The sequence below is a fragment of the Accipiter gentilis genome, chromosome 26 (assembly GCF_929443795.1).
Source record: "Accipiter gentilis chromosome 26, bAccGen1.1, whole genome shotgun sequence".
NCBI classification, from domain to species: domain Eukaryota; kingdom Metazoa; phylum Chordata; class Aves; order Accipitriformes; family Accipitridae; genus Astur; species Astur gentilis.
In genome coordinates this window covers 5,803,004-5,821,403 of record NC_064905.1, presented here as the reverse complement: position 1 = coordinate 5,821,403, position 18,400 = coordinate 5,803,004, and the positions used below count along the sequence as shown (strand labels likewise).

Genomic DNA, 18,400 nt, shown 5'->3' with positions numbered 1-18,400 from the left:
ACTCTTCTTGAATCATTTACTCTTTCTCAGGAATATGTATGTAAATGTATTTGAATAAAAATGGAAGAAGTTTTGCTTCTTGGCAGGAGGAAGATTGAAGTGGTTGGATTAGAGAATGTGTTTTTAAGGCGTGGTTGATTTTGAAATAAATAAATAAAAAACCCCACGTGTACATATATGTGTTTAAATGTATCTGCTTAGGGTATTCAGGCATGTCTCCAGTAATTTGATCATTAATCATATGTAGTAAAGTTATAATGATAATTTAGCCATTGCTAAATGGGCCATTTTCCTAATGCAAGGTTACACATGTGGTGGATAAGTAAGTGGTAGTTTTACTGGAAGTGTGGATAGTAATTATTGCCTATTGATCTGTCCTTAATGGCTTCATTTATGTTTGTTTTATTTGGTTTGGTGGAAGTCTACGATGCATCAAGCTTATAATTGAAAGATGATCCCTAGGATTTCTTGGTCTTATTTTAGGCCTTAATTTTTCCATTTTTTCTTTTGGTCCATTTCATTCTCTTGAAAAATATCTGCAGTAAAAATCTGAAAGTGGACAAACAGCGAGTCCCCTGGTTCATATCCACATATGCATTAAAGTTTGTATAGTGAGCAGCAGTATCTAAAAATAGAATTGGTAAAGACATGCATGATTGCTGACTGTATTCCTAAGGGAAACTGAAGTTGCTTAAGAAAGGAATATAGCTCCTCATGCACTTAGGAGCGCTATGAGAAATAAATCCCATATAGTTACCTTCCTTTCACTAACAATAACTTCACATATCATTCACAAGAGAAAAAACACTATAAAAATAAAAAAGGTATTACTTTCTGTGACAAACAGCTACATTGTTGGTCTGAAAGTTTTATTAACAGCTCACATTTATATCTTTTTATGATACTTTTAAAATAGTGAATTATGAATGATTGAAAATACCCTCCAGCTTAATTGAGAACCATTATGTCTAGTAATTGACAGTGATTTCAGAGACAGCCGTTGTTCTCTGGCCTATTAACATAATTTGAATTTTTTATTGCACTTCATAATTATCTGTTGGAGTTAACAAACAGGCCCATTTACTGAAGTGTTTAAGAACAAAAGCCCCAAATGGACTGGATTGTGATGTATTATTTCTATTAACCGACCTTGCTGGAACAGTTTTGTGCATCAGTTTTTGGTGGGGTCATGACTTCTGATAGAAGAGTAGTGTGGATTTTCTAGTTTTCATTTCATTAAGCGTAGGTAAAATAGCGTCTTTTAAAATTGTCTTTGACTCTTTCTTACATATCTACTCCACTGAGTCCTCAATACCACTTTTACACGATTTCCATGGTAGCTGGAGAGAAGCACTATTTCAGCCTTATAAATTCAATAAATTTCATCTGTTCACCAAGGCAAGTTAGCAAAGACAGAAGAAACTTGACCCCTGCTTAGATTATAATATTTTTAGATCAAGAGTCCTTTTTAGTTCTGTGATTTGTAGTGAAAACAAGCTCCTTACCTATCACTTAGATTTCTATGTAGTACAATGAAAGAAATCGGTGAAACTCACTGTGTTATTACTGGTTTTCCCAGCACATGATCACATACAGCATACCATCATTTCTAATATAAGAATCTCCAGTGACAGAAAGATCTCCTAGTCATTCCTCTTTCTGTCATTCTTCTTTGTAGAAATCATTTTCAGCAGGGTTTTCTTCCTTGAGCATTTAGACCTCAAGCCTTCAGGTAATCTTCTCAATTAGTCCCTGGGGCTGTAGAGCGACAGGAAAGTGCAATTCTCTTAGCAGCTAAAATGGCAGGTTCAGGTTAAAATTAAGGTTTTAAACAATCTGGTATCAGGGGAAAAAGGAAGAGGATAGGAACAGATAGAAATCCTGGACTTTTGGCTAATGGTAAGGATAGTGAAATATGTGATCAACTTCTAAGAGAGAATTGTAACTAACTCTTCCTTTGTAACCCTCTGGCAGATGATACGTTAGGCTGTGTACACTGCTTCCCTCTATATCGATCCCCTCTGTCCTATTAACTTCATCTACATTGCCCTAAAATCCATCAGATATTGTATTCAGTCTTCGTAGGGCCCTAATGGAAAGTCCAAGAAGATTTGGGGGACAGAGGACCTGGGGATGGGGACAGGCAGAAAGGGGACAATCTTTTAACTGTCTTGATCTAAGCCAATTGCTTATTTAGGGCATTCAGCTATCAAGTAACTTGACCCGTCATTTATTGCTTCTTTCTATAGCAGAAACATTTACATTCCCTTTTACATTCATAATCAGAAAGCATATACCAAGAAATCAGTATAACTGCTGGGAAAAATATGTTAGTGATGAAAAGGCAATCTTTGCTATGAGCAAAGAGAAACAGGTCACAAGCCAGTGAGTGTAGGGGTTTTTGTTTGCTGTGTGTGTTTTTATTTTGGAGAAAAGGCCTTTCCAATAAATTGACAGAACCCAGCTGTAAATCTACATTCCAGACATGAGCTTTCTGCAAGCTCTGAGTAACTTCCACAGAGCTGAGAGGACTGTAAAAATACTATGCATGTGTTGGCCAGTGGCAAAGTCTAGATTTGAATAAGCCCAGAGCTTTCTGAGGATTAAAATAGCAATTTTTTTCTTCAGGGATGTTTTAGATATGTGAGGTGGAATGAATGGAAAATTTCTTAATACATAAGTGTTCTGCTATCATTGAAAATTATAAAATAAATGTTATATAAGTGTGATTCTTCGTGCTTTAGTGTAGGAGGCATCTTTTTGAAGACTACGCAAGAAAATCACCCACTATCTTTTGTCATTTGTTAAGCCTATACTAGGAATCTGGAATTGTTATACCACCTCTATGATAAATTTTTCTGTGGGCTAATGGCTATTGTTACTGAAGCATATACTTACATCATGAATCAGGCTAACTGGTTTTGCCTTGCAGGAAATACTTTTTCCTATCTCTAGCTTGCTGTTTTGTTCTTTGAGGTTTTTTTTCTTAGTGACATCAGTATAAAGTAAATCATACATCTTCCTTCTCATGAGTAATGAGAAATTTTTTTCTGAAAATAACTCAAAAGTCGACTCTTGGTAGGGTTAGGACACCACATATACTAGTATGTGTACACATATACTTGTGTGTATATGTATATATTTGTATGTGTTTATATAATATCCACATCTGTGGTATACGCTTAGCTCTCACGTATTACGTGGATTTTTTTTCCTATTACTTGCAGCAAGGTAAAGGAAGATCCTTAAATTGGAGACTGCCTCAGAAGGGTTATCTGCAGTAACCCCCCTAGTAAGGATAAACAGCAAAAGGTCTTGCTTCTTATGAGACTAATGTTCTAAAATGTTTCACATTTCTTTTATAATTAAACTAGTGCATTCTTTATCCAAAAGATAGTGAAATACAACCCATTACAGTTGTATCATGCATTATGCTGGCATAGTGTAAGGATTTTTAAATACTGTGCAGGATAGGACTGGTGATTGTATATGCCTTATAATATGCTTGCTTTATTTTTCAGTCAGTCTTTGACTCCGTTATAAAAGTTTTATTTGTTTTATCATATGTGCTATAGATTGAGAATGTATTAGGTCTCAAAGTAAAGTACTAGCAAACGAGCAGGGATGTTCCTGAAATTTTACCAGGTGTTAACTACAGGCAAATTTGGGACTCTTACGTAAGGCATCTTTTTTAATAATCTAAGCTCTTTTTGTTGACCCGAGAAGGAACTGATAATTTTTTGTCTCTTTCAAAAGCCATTCATTTTTAGTATATATATATAGCGATTTATTTTCTATCATATATATATGTGCTAGACAATAATATGTATAAAATATATGTAAAATAATACATATTATATATATGCTAGCATATGTATACGCTGTTGAGTTTGCGGGGGGGATGTCTGACACCTTTGCATCATTTAAAATTAAAAAGGGGAGGAATGGATAATCTTATTAATAAGAATAGTAACATAGCCACTTTCTTTGTCTCTTTTTGTTATTAAAGGAATATGTCCTCTGCTACTTTTACGAGATTATTACTTGTGGCATCTTAGGGGTTGATCTGACTTGCATTTTCTTTGGTTGCTGTTGTACGTCATTGGATTTAGTGTATGTGGATCTAATAAATAACGGGATTAAACCAAATAAATTGTTGTCAGTTCATATAGTTGTAGCACATAAATGCGCGCTTCAGGTATTTAATTGCCATTCTAACTCAGAAGATGGTAGTTTTATGTTCCATTGTTGTGAGTGATCACATGGTTAATCTTGCAAGCCATGGTGAACCTAAAAAATGAAAAAGCATTGTGCACAGTAGAAAAGTTACATAGGTATTGTTCGTAAAACCAAGTCTTACTGTGCAGAAACAAGTAAAAGTTTTAAAGTTTTATTTGCTAAGTGTTATGTACTGTAAGTGTATATTGTTTCAGTTGGACATCAGAAAATATTATGTATTGCAAAAGAAACTGTTTCTGCCATATTTCTCTACCTCACTGCTTACAGGTGATGCCAAGGTAGTGCCAAATTTAGATGTGATGTGACCTGGGCTTGCTCTGGAATTGTTTCGTCTGAATGTCAGAGGGAAACTGTCGGTGTATTTAACATAGGACCAAGTTTTTAGTTGGGAAAATTGATTTTCTTCATACTTTTATTTGTGACATACAGTTGTAAGTACAGTAGTTGATCTTCTTACCTTAAAATTGCAGTGTAAATGAATATTTGAAACAATTATCCTGAGTTAAGAAGTTCAGACAAGTTAGAAGTTGCTTTGATGGTATAGATACCTGACTTCAAGCAAGGGTAAAAAAGAAATAATCCCAGATTACTTAAGTACTTCTTAATGTTCTCTGTCACCACTGATAGAGTGAATTTTTGACAGTGAAAGCATATACAGTTATATTCAGTTCATCTTCCCTGACTGTTTTCTCCATAAGCCTTCGGCTGAGTTTAGTTATGACTTATAGCTTGAGCATGGCATTTGGGAAAAACAGAAAAAGTAGTATAAATGTAAATGTGAAAAGCTACAGCTCATTCTGTTTTTGAAAATGTTGGTGTGAAAAGAACTCAACAGTGTTTTATTTAAACAAGGTCTGCTTCAACCTTGATTGACTTGCAGTAAATTGCCTGGTAGGAGAGGCAAAAGGAAGTGGATAGAAAAATGGCAATCAGCACCAAATGTTTCACATATTGATTGACAAGCACCAGAGATGTGCTAGAGTAAGATAAATTGGCTAACAGAGCCCATCTTGACAGCTCCTGAGATGGGAAAATTGTTCCTGTTAATTTGCTGCTGGGACCTTGTCATTTATGGGGATATATATTTGAGTGCCTTCTAATGGTGTAAACAAACTTTGGATTCTTAAGTAGCATATTTCAGCTTCAGTTGCTTTAATTCTTCTCTGTCCATATATTTCTGAGCTGTAGTTATAAAGTGCTTTAAGATTGAAAAGATGAGAGAAACTGTCATTATTTTAAAGATACAGTTCATGCTCAAGTACAAATAGTACATTCAAGCTATTCTGTAGCCTGTTTGATTTTCGAGGCGGGGGGGATGTTTTACCAAAAGGCGTGGAACAGAGCCCATTTGCTTTAGGGGAAGAACATGTATCTTTGTTCCTTTGTTCTGGTAACTTTAACTGTAACTATAATGACAAGATTTCTTACCTTTTTAACATACCTAATTTTGTTCTTGCAAGTGCCTTTTAATCAGGTTACAGGTTTTCTTAGTACTGCAGAGTGAAGCTCCCTTTTCCATATAGTAGTCTTTCATGTCTGTGATTTCTTTTCATTAAAAGGAAATTTTATCTTTTTAATTTCCTGTACTGTTCTCCCAGAGTGCTATTAATTATGGTGATACATAGCAATGGTAAAATAGTTAATGGTCTGATAGCTGTTGCGTTGCAATCTGCAACTCAGGTTTTATTTTGGCTAAATCTTTTCACTTAAAGTGAAATTTGACATAAACCTCCTCACTTAATCAACATTTTCAGCTTTCATGTAAGCAAAGTGAGTATATTCCAGTATTCATTTAAGGTGTGACCCTCAAACAATAAATGATATTTTCCTTTCTTCCATAATTTATGTTCTGTTTCTTTATTTGAGTCTACTTCCCAAACTCTGAGGTGGAAATCAACTTTACAAAGATGGGAATATTTCAAACTTTATTCAATACTGGGAGTGAACAAAATTTTATCTGCACTTAAATTGTTCATTTGTAAGTGGTTTAGTAGGTTGTCCATAACCCCGTATTTGGATATTTTCTGTATTCCATGTCTTCTTCAGGGAATAGTCAGCTGTACCAGAAGACGTTAGAAAGATTTTAAAGGGCTAAATAGGCCTAGCTCCTTATTAGTGATGGTATTTCCCTCCCCCCTTTGATTTTTAACTGCAGTTTAGCTCCAAGCTGTATTCCTAGATCTGAGTGCAGTGGAGCATCCTGAATTGACTGAACAGCAGCAGCCTCGTATTCCAGTCAGGAAAAGACTGCTGCTGGGGAGCTTCTCTCTGTGCAAAGCTTTTTAGGACTCTAGGGTGAAATCCTGGCTGTGCTGAAGGCAAAAATACAATTTGTATCGACTTATATGGAGCTAAGATTTCACTGCGGTTTGCTATTAAATGGTGGAATGTTCATTCTTTAAGGATCTGTTATGGGGCCTGATAACTTCTTGTCAGAGCACACAAATGTTCAGTGTAAAAAATGGTAACAGTCCTAAACATTTGTAGCACCCATTAAATGTTTAAGAAAAAAAGATGTTTAGCTGCCTGAAGACTCAGTAAGACACAGGCAAATTAAATGCTTACACGTTTTTGTGCTTTGGAAAATCCTGCCAGTGACATACATGACTGAAAAGTCAAGCCTTTAGTTTCCGTGTACACCCCGAAACTTCTGCTCATGTCAATAGGGGTTGTGTAAGAAATGTGAGATTAGATCCTGAGAGAAGAAACCAGGTGAAGCAGAAAAAGTGTTAAGTATCAAGATAATATGTAAATGTAAGTATCAGTATCAAGAGTAATGGAAGATTAATTCCCACCATACCTTTCATACTTTTCTTATTGCACCTTAGTATCTCCCAGCACTAAAATACAAACATGTCTAGAGTGTATCACAGCAGATGTTTAGCACTAATTCAGAAGTACATTCTACACACATCTAGAAAGCAAATAGGAACACTGTATTCAAACTCTGGATGAACTAAGAAAAGTAGACTTTAATAACCTTGCCAGAATATAGCACTGGCACTGCACTATATGATAGAACAGATTTTAAGCATATTATTTAAATTATTTAGCCATTTACGTAATACTGATCACGTGAAGCCTTGTGTTTATTTCACATTTGTTCACCAGAAATTAGAGATGCTTTTTAGTAGGTTGCAAAGAGTTAACACAAACTCTCTAATCATTATCCAGCTCCCAGCAGTTAGTACTATCTATGTATGACTTTCACGGAGTTTTTTAAATAATTACAGGTTGGAGTTTTCTCATTTTTGTTCAAGATAGTGTTATTTTTCCCACCTATTAGTGACTCCAGGCACTTGAATCACTAAGTGTTGCAACGTTCCTGGAAATAAATTTCTCTAATAGAAATAAAGCCAACAACATTCAGGAGAATATGTAGTGGAGACAGCATGAGTAGTTGTTTAACAGTATTTAGAATTTCAGTAAAATAAGGTGAAGGTGAATGGGAGGTGTTTGGATAGTGGAAACAAGTTTGTAGCACATCATAGTCTGAACTCTCTGGGTCACTAGAATAAAGATCAAATCAAGTACTTGTAGATTTATCTAAGGAGGTGTAGATTTCATAGGGTGCCTGGTAATTACCTACCTAGGGCCTAATTAAAACCCTTTTATTAGTGGAATTCCCTGGCATGAATGCTTAGCTGATAAGATTGATAAATAGGAAATTCTCTTTCTCCCCAATTTTTAAAAGCTGCACGTATTATTAATTTACTATAAAGAAGGAAATTCAGTCACATATGATGATGGTTGTGTAGCTTCCAATGAGTTTCTTCTAAATACGTTCCTAATCTTAGACTATTATTTTTGTCCCACAAGGAACAGGCAGTTGATGAGTTGTTATGATTTAATGTTTGTTATACTTAGTTCAGTAGAACCTTTTTTAGGGAAATTAAGTTAATGCAAGTTCATGTGAGTTATGTTTATGTGGATTTGTCTGTTTCTTCTTGCTCTGATTTTACTGGCTAAATCAGAGGTACAGTAGTATTAGAGAAGACATTTTGACTTTATGAGTGATGGGAAAAAATCGTTGAAACAAATTACTGTTTTGCAGCTACGAAGGTATCAAACATATGCCAAGCAATCAGCTTGCTAATGTAATAGGTTCATGAAGGAAAAGAGTTTTCTAATCTTATTCACTGATTTGTTTCCCAAGACAGCAACAGCTTTTATAAAATGAGGCTTATAACTTCTCATTACAGAATCTAATCTGCCCAAAAGACATTGAACAGCTGCAAAACCGTAACATCATCTAGCTGTAAATTGTTTTTATTATTTATCTTTGTTTAACTAAAAAAAGAAGGGGGCATCAGATGATTTAACAAGACAAGGATTAAGTGACATTAGCTTTTGACAGCAGCAAATTATTCCTTTACATACTGAATTGGTTTAATTTTTAAGTCATGACTGTCTACTTATTTTTAATATCCAAATTCCATAAAACATATATTTTGTAGATGAATTGCTTAGGAAAATTAATTTAACTTTAACCCTGAAAGTCAGAACTATTGATTTCCAAGTTAGTCTTATTCTTCTGCATGGATTTTAGTAATGATAGTATCTTGCCTTGGTACAGTGGTTTTCATATTCAAGGATTACACATGTGCAGTACTTCAGGAAATATTAGCCACATGCAGAGGTCCAATGGTTTAAGGAAGATAACAAAACTTGAACAAGCTTGTAGAATGGATCCATAATAAAAAAAATAGAGACCAGGACTTGCTGGTTCTTCTTCATTCATCCCTTTAATATTAGCTGCAGTTCTCAAACTGTATTCCTGGGTGTGCAGTAAATGGTTCTACTTCAGAGGACAGGGAAGAGGAACATATTAAATATGAATATGTGTTAACACTGAATTTTTTATTTTTTTTTTTTTTTTTTTAGCAGAAACTGGTTGCCATTTAAATTTTGTGTTTGTTTGTTTGTTTTTCTATCACATGTAATACCTTATAAACAATTTCTTGTCCTGCCGGCAAAATTTAACCAGAACTACAACAATGCTAAACCAATGAGACTTTATGCATTACTGTCACAAAGAATCTAGGATTATTTTGTTTTGCTTTGGATTTTCTTGATTTATCTCCAGACATACCCTCCCCCCACCCTGCCCTGTAGGATTGCTTAGAAATATAAATATAAATTATAACATGTACCTAAGAAGAAATAGCCCTGAGTTTTAGGATAATTTTATTTAACCAGTGTTTTAACTTCTAGACTATTAAAATACCATACACAGGTAAGATCATGATTTCTAGAATTATGTTTTCTAGACAATTGTTCTATTTTTCTTGTACAATATGAATTTAAAAATCTTTCAAAACTATATTTGATGCTGCATCAGATCATCCTATGTTACTGTCTTTCATATTTTCATAAAGGAGGTAGAGATTTTGGCAGGTATGTGTAAATTCTTCAGTGCCCTTTTCCTGAGGGCTTTGGTCCCTAGAGTTGATTTTGCTTTTTGATGTTTCACAAAAAGGCTTTAGGAAACCTGCGTGTGGTTGAGAGAAGAGTTAGTTCCGTTCCTGGCTTGGGAGGAGAGGGACTGGATGTGCTTGCGCTAAGTTTGGCTTCAGTATGATCTTTGGAGATCTTGCCGACATAAATGCTATTACTCGCCCTCAATGCAACAGGAGTTCCTGTATTGATGATGCGATGGAGCTGTGCCTCAGCAGCACTGACGCTCTGGGGAACTGCAACACAAGCCTTTCAACATTTCGGCCACCTTGAAATGAAAATCCCACCAAAAAAAAAAAAAAAAAAGAAAAAAGACGACAGGTCTTAGGGCTTCAGGGGCCCAAGTGAAGTCCATCTGAAGGAATGTAGCTTCAGCGAGCCCCAGGGAGCAGAGTGGACAGTAGACAACCTGTCATACAGGCAGTCCACAAAGATGTAGTTGTAGACATAGCTATCGGACCGCACAAACGGTGCCACCATTTCTTATTTGGTAGAGCAGGATCTACGGTGTGTCGGTGAAAATGGCGTAACCAGGCTCACTGTGTGCCATGCAGGGCTCTGCAGCTCTGCTCTCAGAGGAGCTACTGACAAAAGATACAAACCTTTCTTTATACATTGATAGAAATTGCATTTTGGGGCATATTCTTGCCTATACTGTAGTTACATCCTTTTTCTTTTATTTATTATCTTCAATCTGTTGATCCTTTCGCTTGGATTTTGTGTTTTTTTACATAACAAAAATTTTGAAAAAAACTGAGGAAGGTATGGAGGGTGTTATTCATTTTGTTAAATGGGAAAGATAGGAACCCATAGGACTGATTTGTCTTTGCTGGTTCATTGTTATGTAAATCACAGGTGATGACCTGCTGTGTCTAGATCTCTTTTTTTGGCATTCTCTTTTGATTGTTTCAAAGCCACCTTCTGTCTTTGCCTGGTATGACATGATGGTATCAACTTCATCCTTAGTTGGCCTAACTGTCCGTTCTGATGCAGAGAAATACCTAAAAACATCAATAAACAGGTCTGTGTGGGTATATCGGCCCCATGCTTTTAGAAAGACCTTGTTTTCTCCTTTGACTCTTGTGAAATAGACTCTGTGAAACCCTTTTTCTTAGCTTGGCTTGTTTTGTTCATTTGCTGCTTTTGGAGAGATAGGAGCTTCAGAAGCACTGGAAGTACCTTTCTGCAGTGATAACTCTGTCATCCCAATCCTGATTCATATCTTTCTTTTTTGCTGTTTTGAAGCTTGTTTGCCTTAGAGAAAAAATGCAACAGGAGTTCAGGCAACAGAAAGCAACTTGATGCTGAAGAAAATGATCACAAATTGTTAGATTTCTTTCCCTCTTTTTCTTGCGTACTTCACTTTGGGCTTTTGTTTTGTCTTGTCAACTTGAAATGCAGTCTGATGAATAAAGGATTAACTGAGTCCTCTTTACAGATAAATTAGCATGGTTACTTGCCAGATGAGGCAACTGTTAGGTGGTGTGTCTTGTCTTTCTCCAAAGGCTGCTTAGCTCTGGGGGAAAATTACTTTCTCCCTTGAGAAAAGCTTTGCCTGCTGGGGCTTCACGCTGGCCTCCAGTAGGCCAAAGTACAAATGCCATTTTAGCTATAATAATAATAGATGCTGTTACTATAGAGAAAACAGGTGATTTTTCCTGTTGCCAGTGAACTGTAGTAATTTCATCAAATACAAAATATTTCTATTCCTTATGCTAGTTATGACAATATATATTTAATTTACTAAATATGACTCTGCTTGAGAGTGCCCAGCCCATTGGCAAGATGTGCTTTGCACACATATTTGAAGGACAGGTTTTTTTTCTTGCAGAAAGCAATTATTCTGGGGAGGAATAGGAGAGTCTGCTGAATGTGCTATACCTCTGGAAAGTTTCACTTTCATCAGCTGCCTGCTTAATTTATGGTGCTTTGCACTGCAAAAACATGCATCTTACTTTATCTAGTTGTTTCCTGACACATTTAGCAACATTTCTCACTCTTTAAAGTGAACTTAACATTGCTGACAATGTAGGTGCTTCAGTCAGGCTGGCTTGGAAATGTAGTGAGAATGTGTTGTGTGCTGGGGGGGCAAGGGGAGCGTTACCCCTGACAGCAGGGTCCTGCCTATGTTCCTTGTACAGATCCCGTTCGGCTTTCCAGCTGTTTCCCGAAGTAAGAAAGCAAAGGAGGAGGATATCTGATCCTTCTCTTTTATCTTCTCTAGTTAATGTCCAGGCAATGCCATTACTAGATAGCCTTCCTTCTACAATTTTGGTAAATATGAGCAACGCAGCAACTGCTGTTAATGATACTGTCCGTCATTTAAGTCACTAACATAATTTTATGGGATTACTTTATATAGGGTACTATACTTTGTATTGGTGTAACATGAATATCAGCTTCAATCAGTAAATGTCAAAATCTTAATTGCCAATTAAGTGTTTCACAGTTTCTGTTCCGATGGCATCAGTTATGGAGAAACAACTCATCTCCTTTCACTTTTTACTTCCCTAGCTTCCTGCATTAATACTTGAATATTACTACATCTTCCAAACAGTTGTTTAAAAAAAGAACAAAACAGTTATCTTAAAGTGAATGTTACTAAATCTTCCAAACCATTGTTTAAAGAAAAACAACACCCCCACCCCCACCCCCCAAAAAAACCCAACCCAGTTATCTTAAAGTTTCCCTTCTTTCTGCAATCTAATGTGTTGAGGATTGCATAGTGAGTTTTTGCTTGTGTGTCTTTTCTATGTAAGTCCTGGTCCTTATGACCAGAGCCATAGAACAGAGACTGAAGTGACTTTATTGATAGTAATCTATGTGACTAACTGTAGTTATTATAGATCATTTATGTTCATTTTCTTCATGAATAGCAGGTAGCCAACTTAGAGAAGTACAAAATAGTTATAACCTTGATTATGAAGATTGCGAGGTGTTTAAAGCTACTGAAACTTGACTTTGCTTATGAAAGCCTCTACACATAGGAAGATGCCTCATAAATGCAATTTATCAATGAAGATACACTGTTCAGGTATGTGAAATTCTCAGTGTGACATGCTGAAAATGCATGGGGTTGAACAATCTACACAGATTTTTGCTACACGTGCTAAACTTAGAAGTGAGACTCTCATGATGGGAAAAGCTTGAGAATTCTTTTGCAGGTACAATAAGCTTTACTGCCCCTGGGATTCAGCTGTTTTCTAATGACATAAGTTTTACATTGAAATGGATAACTTAGGAGTTGGGGATGGCAACGTACAGGTTGTGATCTTCTCCAACAAAGTTAGTGGTAAAATGGCTACTTAAGGAGCCTGGATTGATCCTTTAGACCTCTTAAAATAATGTTCTTTTCTGGATATTATGTATATCTGTCTAAACATGTGTGGGTAAATATATTTAAATATATAAATATTTCTGTAAATACATATACAATTATGGTTTTACATGTTGTTAGGTAGTAATACTATACTATATTGCAGTTAGCTGAAAGGTTACTTAACAGCTCTTCAAGATGTGTTTTTGTAAGACATATTTACACAGTAACTGCTCATGTGTCAAAATTCTTAAATTCGGGGGGCGGTGGGGGGTGGTGGTTCATGGTTGTTCCCTGCTTCCTATTATGCACCATGGTGAAATATAGAGGCCAGGGTTTCACACACATAGGGGCTTTATTCAGCCACAAAATTCCATAGGTCCTTTGCAGGAGCAGCAAGCAGGGAGAGTATGGAAAATGCATCTCAAAAACCCTTCAGTAAATGATAAGCAGCTTGCTTCTCCTCTTGATTGTGTCTCTTATTTATGTATATTAATGCTAGGAGCAATTAGCAATTGCAGGCAGGTTTCTGGGGGGGTTGTGTGTGTCGTCCCCCCCCCTTCCCCTTTTTCCCCTGGTGTTGGGTTTTGGTCTTTTAGGCTAAGAGCAACCAGAGTGTCTCTTTCCCAAATGTGTTATTGTGAGTAAGATGAACATAACTCTTCTTAGCTATCTTATGAGTGTCTGGGCTTGAGGCAGTCTTCTCCGTCACCCCATTGCCATGTTATAGCATGACCACACATGGCAGGCTCACGTTGATAAGTTTGTGCCTTGTTCAGTCTCTGTCTGGCTGCAAAGCTGTCCTTAACAAGGAGATTAAAGGATTTCCTCACACCAATGTCTGATCTGCATCCTCAGCTTTTGTGGATGTCTTCCTGAGGATGGTTGCAGAGCTGTGGCATCATTACCGGCTACAAGTGTGGCCCAATTTTTGAATGTAGATTCTACAGCAGATTTTAAGCCTTAGGGACTTAAAGTATAGCAGTAATTGAGGAATAGTTTCATATAAGTTCCTGGGATGATGAAGAAACATGTGAAGCTGGGAGGAAAAAAAAAAAATAAAAAATAAAGGGGGGAAAAAAAAAAAAGAAATAATAAGTCTATGCTGTCTGCTATATAAACTTAGAGGGGAAAAAAGGAATATAAGTGATAAGAGAGTAAAAAAGGCCCTTGCAGAACAAGGTCCTGTGTGGCATGGAAGCCCAAAGCTACCCCAAATCAGAATGCCCTCCAGAAGGAAAGTTACTAAGTTTCTTCCTTCATTCTAAGGAGTAAGATAAGTCAAATGACAGGAGAAAGTAATGAGGGGGGAAGGGTTTTTTGTTCTTGACCGCTTGCTTTTTTTGAAAAATGCCTTACAAATACTGTTCAGTATCTGTATGAGTCTTCACCATGCATGAGTGTATACAGTAGGAACATGCATATGAACAGATATTGGAAGAACTACTATTAACTTTTACTATTGAAATTGTAATATATCAGCTTTAAGACTGTGGTTTCCCTTTCTAGCATTTGTATCCATCTTATGTTTCTTTGGGTATGTTACACAATTATATTATTGCTGTCAATAGAAGTAAGTATCCATTGCGTAGGTTTCTGTCAATGCACAACTAGATAAAAAACTTATTCACAGAAGCTTTATTTCTAACCCATTATTTCTAACTTAAGAGTATATAGTAACAAATAAATTGCATGTATCATATTCTTGATAGCCTAACTGCATACGTTCAATTCTCTTCAGTAGTTTCACAACCATTGTCTTGACTGTGGTGCTGCAGACAGTTACCCTTTAGATTAATTTCCTAAAGCAACAAAGCTTAATAGTGTCTCTTTCTGTTCCTCTTCAGTAATTTTTGAACTCACTTCCCACCAAATTTTACAAAAGGTTGGGTGTCTTCAGATATTCTGTGTGTTTCAGGTGCTGGGGATGGAGAGCCACATAGAGGGAAGACACTCTACTAGATCCCCACTGCTGTAGAGGGAAGGGTTGTAGTGGGAGTTTAGTGTTTAGTAGATGCCAAAAATCAACTTGACAGAAGGATCAGGAATGCCCCAACCACAAGAAAAGTTTTAATCAAATTTGGCAGCTTATTAGGAAATCTAAGCACAGGATGGATTGGCAGTAGGTTCTGTGGCTCACAGACATCTATGTTTTTCAATTAACATGTGCTTACGAACAAATCTTCCTCAAGAGCCAACTTCCCCCCAAAATAATGCAACGTTTTAACAACTTGATACCTTCTGTTTCCTCTAAGCTACGAACAGAGCTGTAGTAATTAGACATTTTACCTTGTCTTCAGGGACTTGGTCTGTATTATTTCATGAAGGTAACAATGTGATTAGCTTTCCTGGCAAAATAATTCTTGGTTTTTTTGTTTCTCTCAATGTATTCTGCAAAAAGGTACTTAAATTTCTCTGAAATACCACATGCAATTTACTCAGAAGGAAACATCTTCTTCCCTTCATCTCATAACCTCACATGTCCAACATTTTTATAATGCACTAATATATTTCCATGTGATACAATAAATGCAGATTTTGAATTTATAAAGCTTCTTCTTTTAACTTCATAATGTTGAAGCGGAGCCAGAATATGTGAAAATTAAATGCACACAATGGGCACAGTGTCACATTCCTGTCTGAGGTGTGTCAAACCTCAGCCTCTCTGCTTGTTTCCAACACATTGCAAAGAAATAATTAGAAACTGGTTTTGCTCAATCACTTCCCTTGAATGTCTAGAATATTCACTGTAGTATTTCATAAGAATAGCATAATCATAAATAATAACGGTAATTATTCCTATCATCAATATTAGAATTATTTCCTCATAAATGCAAGTCCACAATGAAAATATTCAATGCATATTGAATTTTCTTTAGCATAAAAGACAGCAAATGGGGGTTACTATGGAGTAGCTTAAACCCATTTCCATCATATAACTTGGTCATTTAGTCTTATCATCAATTTATCCAGTGCTAAAAATATAATAAAAAATAAGCATAAGAGTTATTTGCCTATCTCCAGATACTTATTTTGTTCCCAACTTTTTGAAGGTAAGAAAGTATCTCATGCTACTTGCTGGTACCATGCAGTGAAAGGTGGGGGGGGCTTTGGTTTGGGGTTTTTTTTTAGTATCTATGGGTATCTTTGGTTGATTGCTGTTCCCCAAATCCAGATTTTTTTAATTTTCTTGATTTTCTTTTTTTTTTTTCCTCTGTTGGAATTTGATGTGACTCCAGAAGATTAGCTAATGGTATAAATCTTAACATAATTTGTATAAAGTGAGGGGTTCTTGAGCCCCAAAATGAAGATGTAATTAATGAGAAAGCCAGTGTACATTTGTTCTGCTATTGTTCCTTTAAGAACAATGGAAATAAGGATCGCCATTTTGTGTAGTTTTGCTGCGTTTTAACATTTGTAGCTAGCACGCAGCAGATCTCTCTGTGCCTCACAGACTTTGGCAGCATCACAGAGGTCATATTTTCCTATGTATAAATTATTCATGAGCAATTTCTCCAGTGCACTAGATAAACTTGCAGAGATCAGAATGCATGTTTCTCTTCTTCCACTCATCCCTATAACTGGTCATATTCTAATAGGCAATGCAAACCCCCCCCCCCCCCCCCAAACCTGTCTTCATCTGTGTGCATTTGATGGAATGGATTGATATAAAGTTATGAGAGGAAAGTTCACAAAAGCAAAGAATAAATAAGTATGAATGGGTTTTTTTGTTGACTTGGTGCCACTGGTTTAGCTGACCAAAAATACATTGTTACAGTGGACTGAGGTATATCGTACACATTAAGGATCGGGTTTCAGAGTTGAAATTAATCTGTCTGGTGAGCTAGGTGGGAAACTCTGCCCCTACAGCACCAGTGCCAAAAGAAATGAGAGTGACAGGACAGAAAAGCTTAAGAGTTTCCAACGCATATTCCAGGTTAGCCTGTCCCTACAAATGGAGTAATTCCCTTTCAGTCCTGCTGTCCCCTATGCTTCCTGCCTCATCTGTCCGTGGGTTTTGGAAAGATCTACAACAATACAGGAGGAACCTCAGCTTGGAGATTGCCTTCATATGGTTCTTGTTACATGCCTCTAATAGATTCCTGTACTGGAGCAATTTCCCTGGTTAAAAAAAAATAAAATAAAATCAGGACACCACCATTATTTTAAGAGATGATTACAGACATGTGTTGTAATCCCAGGAATCAATTCATTATAGTCCCCTTTCTCATTGGTCTTACTTAGCCAAAAAAACTATTTCTGTGAAGATTCTTCTGGTAAAACACATAGCTGATGCACTTGTATTTTGCAGCATCTGAGAATGCAGCTTGGGGCCTTGCAGCGTTTGGCTGCTGCGTGTGTCAGTGCCCACGCAGAACAGACCGCTTCCCATCCAGTGGTGTGCGGTTCCTCCCATCCACCCAGCGTCTGTTCATCTGATGAGTTACAAGCTGATGCTGCGGAGAGATTTTTGGAATGAGTTCACAACATAGCTGCTCACAATGCCTTGAATATGATACAAAGGGACAAGTTGGTACTAGTGGAGAGATCTTGTGGCTCTGCGCAGCAGTAACCATATGTAACGACGGACAGTTACACTGCAATTACTTGGCTGTTTGGTTTTTTTCGTTACATTCATTGCTGATCTTTGATCCCTGTGTCCTCTTTCCCAGGTCGTCCCATTCCACCTACATCCTCGTCTAGCCTTCTCCCATCTGCTCAGCTGCCCAGTTCTCATAATCCTCCACCAGTTAGCTGCCAGATGCCATTGCTAGACAGCAATACGTCCCATCAAATCATGGACACCAATCCTGATGAGGAGTTCTCTCCTAATTCATATCTGCTAAGAGCGTGTTCAGGGCCACAGCAGGCTTCCAGCAGTGGTAAGAAAATTGCAAACATATGGAATTTGTTTGTGACATGTTTGTGCCGGTTTTATGCTTTTTTTTTTTTTCTTGCAAATGTGTTCTTGCATCACCACAAAATTGAGAGCATCTATGGAAATGAGGCAAACAAAAATCTTACGGTTTTATTTCATGGAAGCTTTTCTGGAAACACCGTACATCATATATGTTTTTCCTTCATCTTACTACAGAGAGCTTTCTAGTTTTAGGAGTGTTATAAGTACTGTAAAAGGTATTATTGAGTTCTTGTCATCAGAGAGTTTTATTTTTCGAAGTAGGTTTCCTACTCCTTGATGCATCTTGTAAGAAAGAGGGGTATGCACAATGGTTCTTTGTTCCTCATACGCTAGTCCAACACCTCATGTAGGTGATGAGGTTCTGTATCTAAAAACGTATGTTGCTTCTGCCATTCTGTGTCTGTTCTTGTTTCAGAATCTGTCTGATTCTATACTCCCAATGTCACTTTTAACTAAGATACTGCTAT

The 18,400-nt window shown here is 36.7% G+C and overlaps 1 protein-coding gene across 12 annotated transcripts in view; it reads left to right on the top strand.

Annotated features, from left to right (window-relative positions):
* TENM2 (teneurin transmembrane protein 2) overlaps positions 1 to 18,400 on the top strand; it is a 641,052-nt gene that overhangs the window by 382,952 nt on the left and 239,700 nt on the right. For all 12 annotated transcript variants that reach the window (XM_049829391.1, XM_049829390.1, XM_049829388.1 and 9 more), the window contains one exon: positions 17,686 to 17,895. In XM_049829391.1, the coding sequence (XP_049685348.1) occupies positions 17,686 to 17,895 (210 nt within the window). The remainder of the gene's footprint in view (positions 1 to 17,685; positions 17,896 to 18,400) is intronic.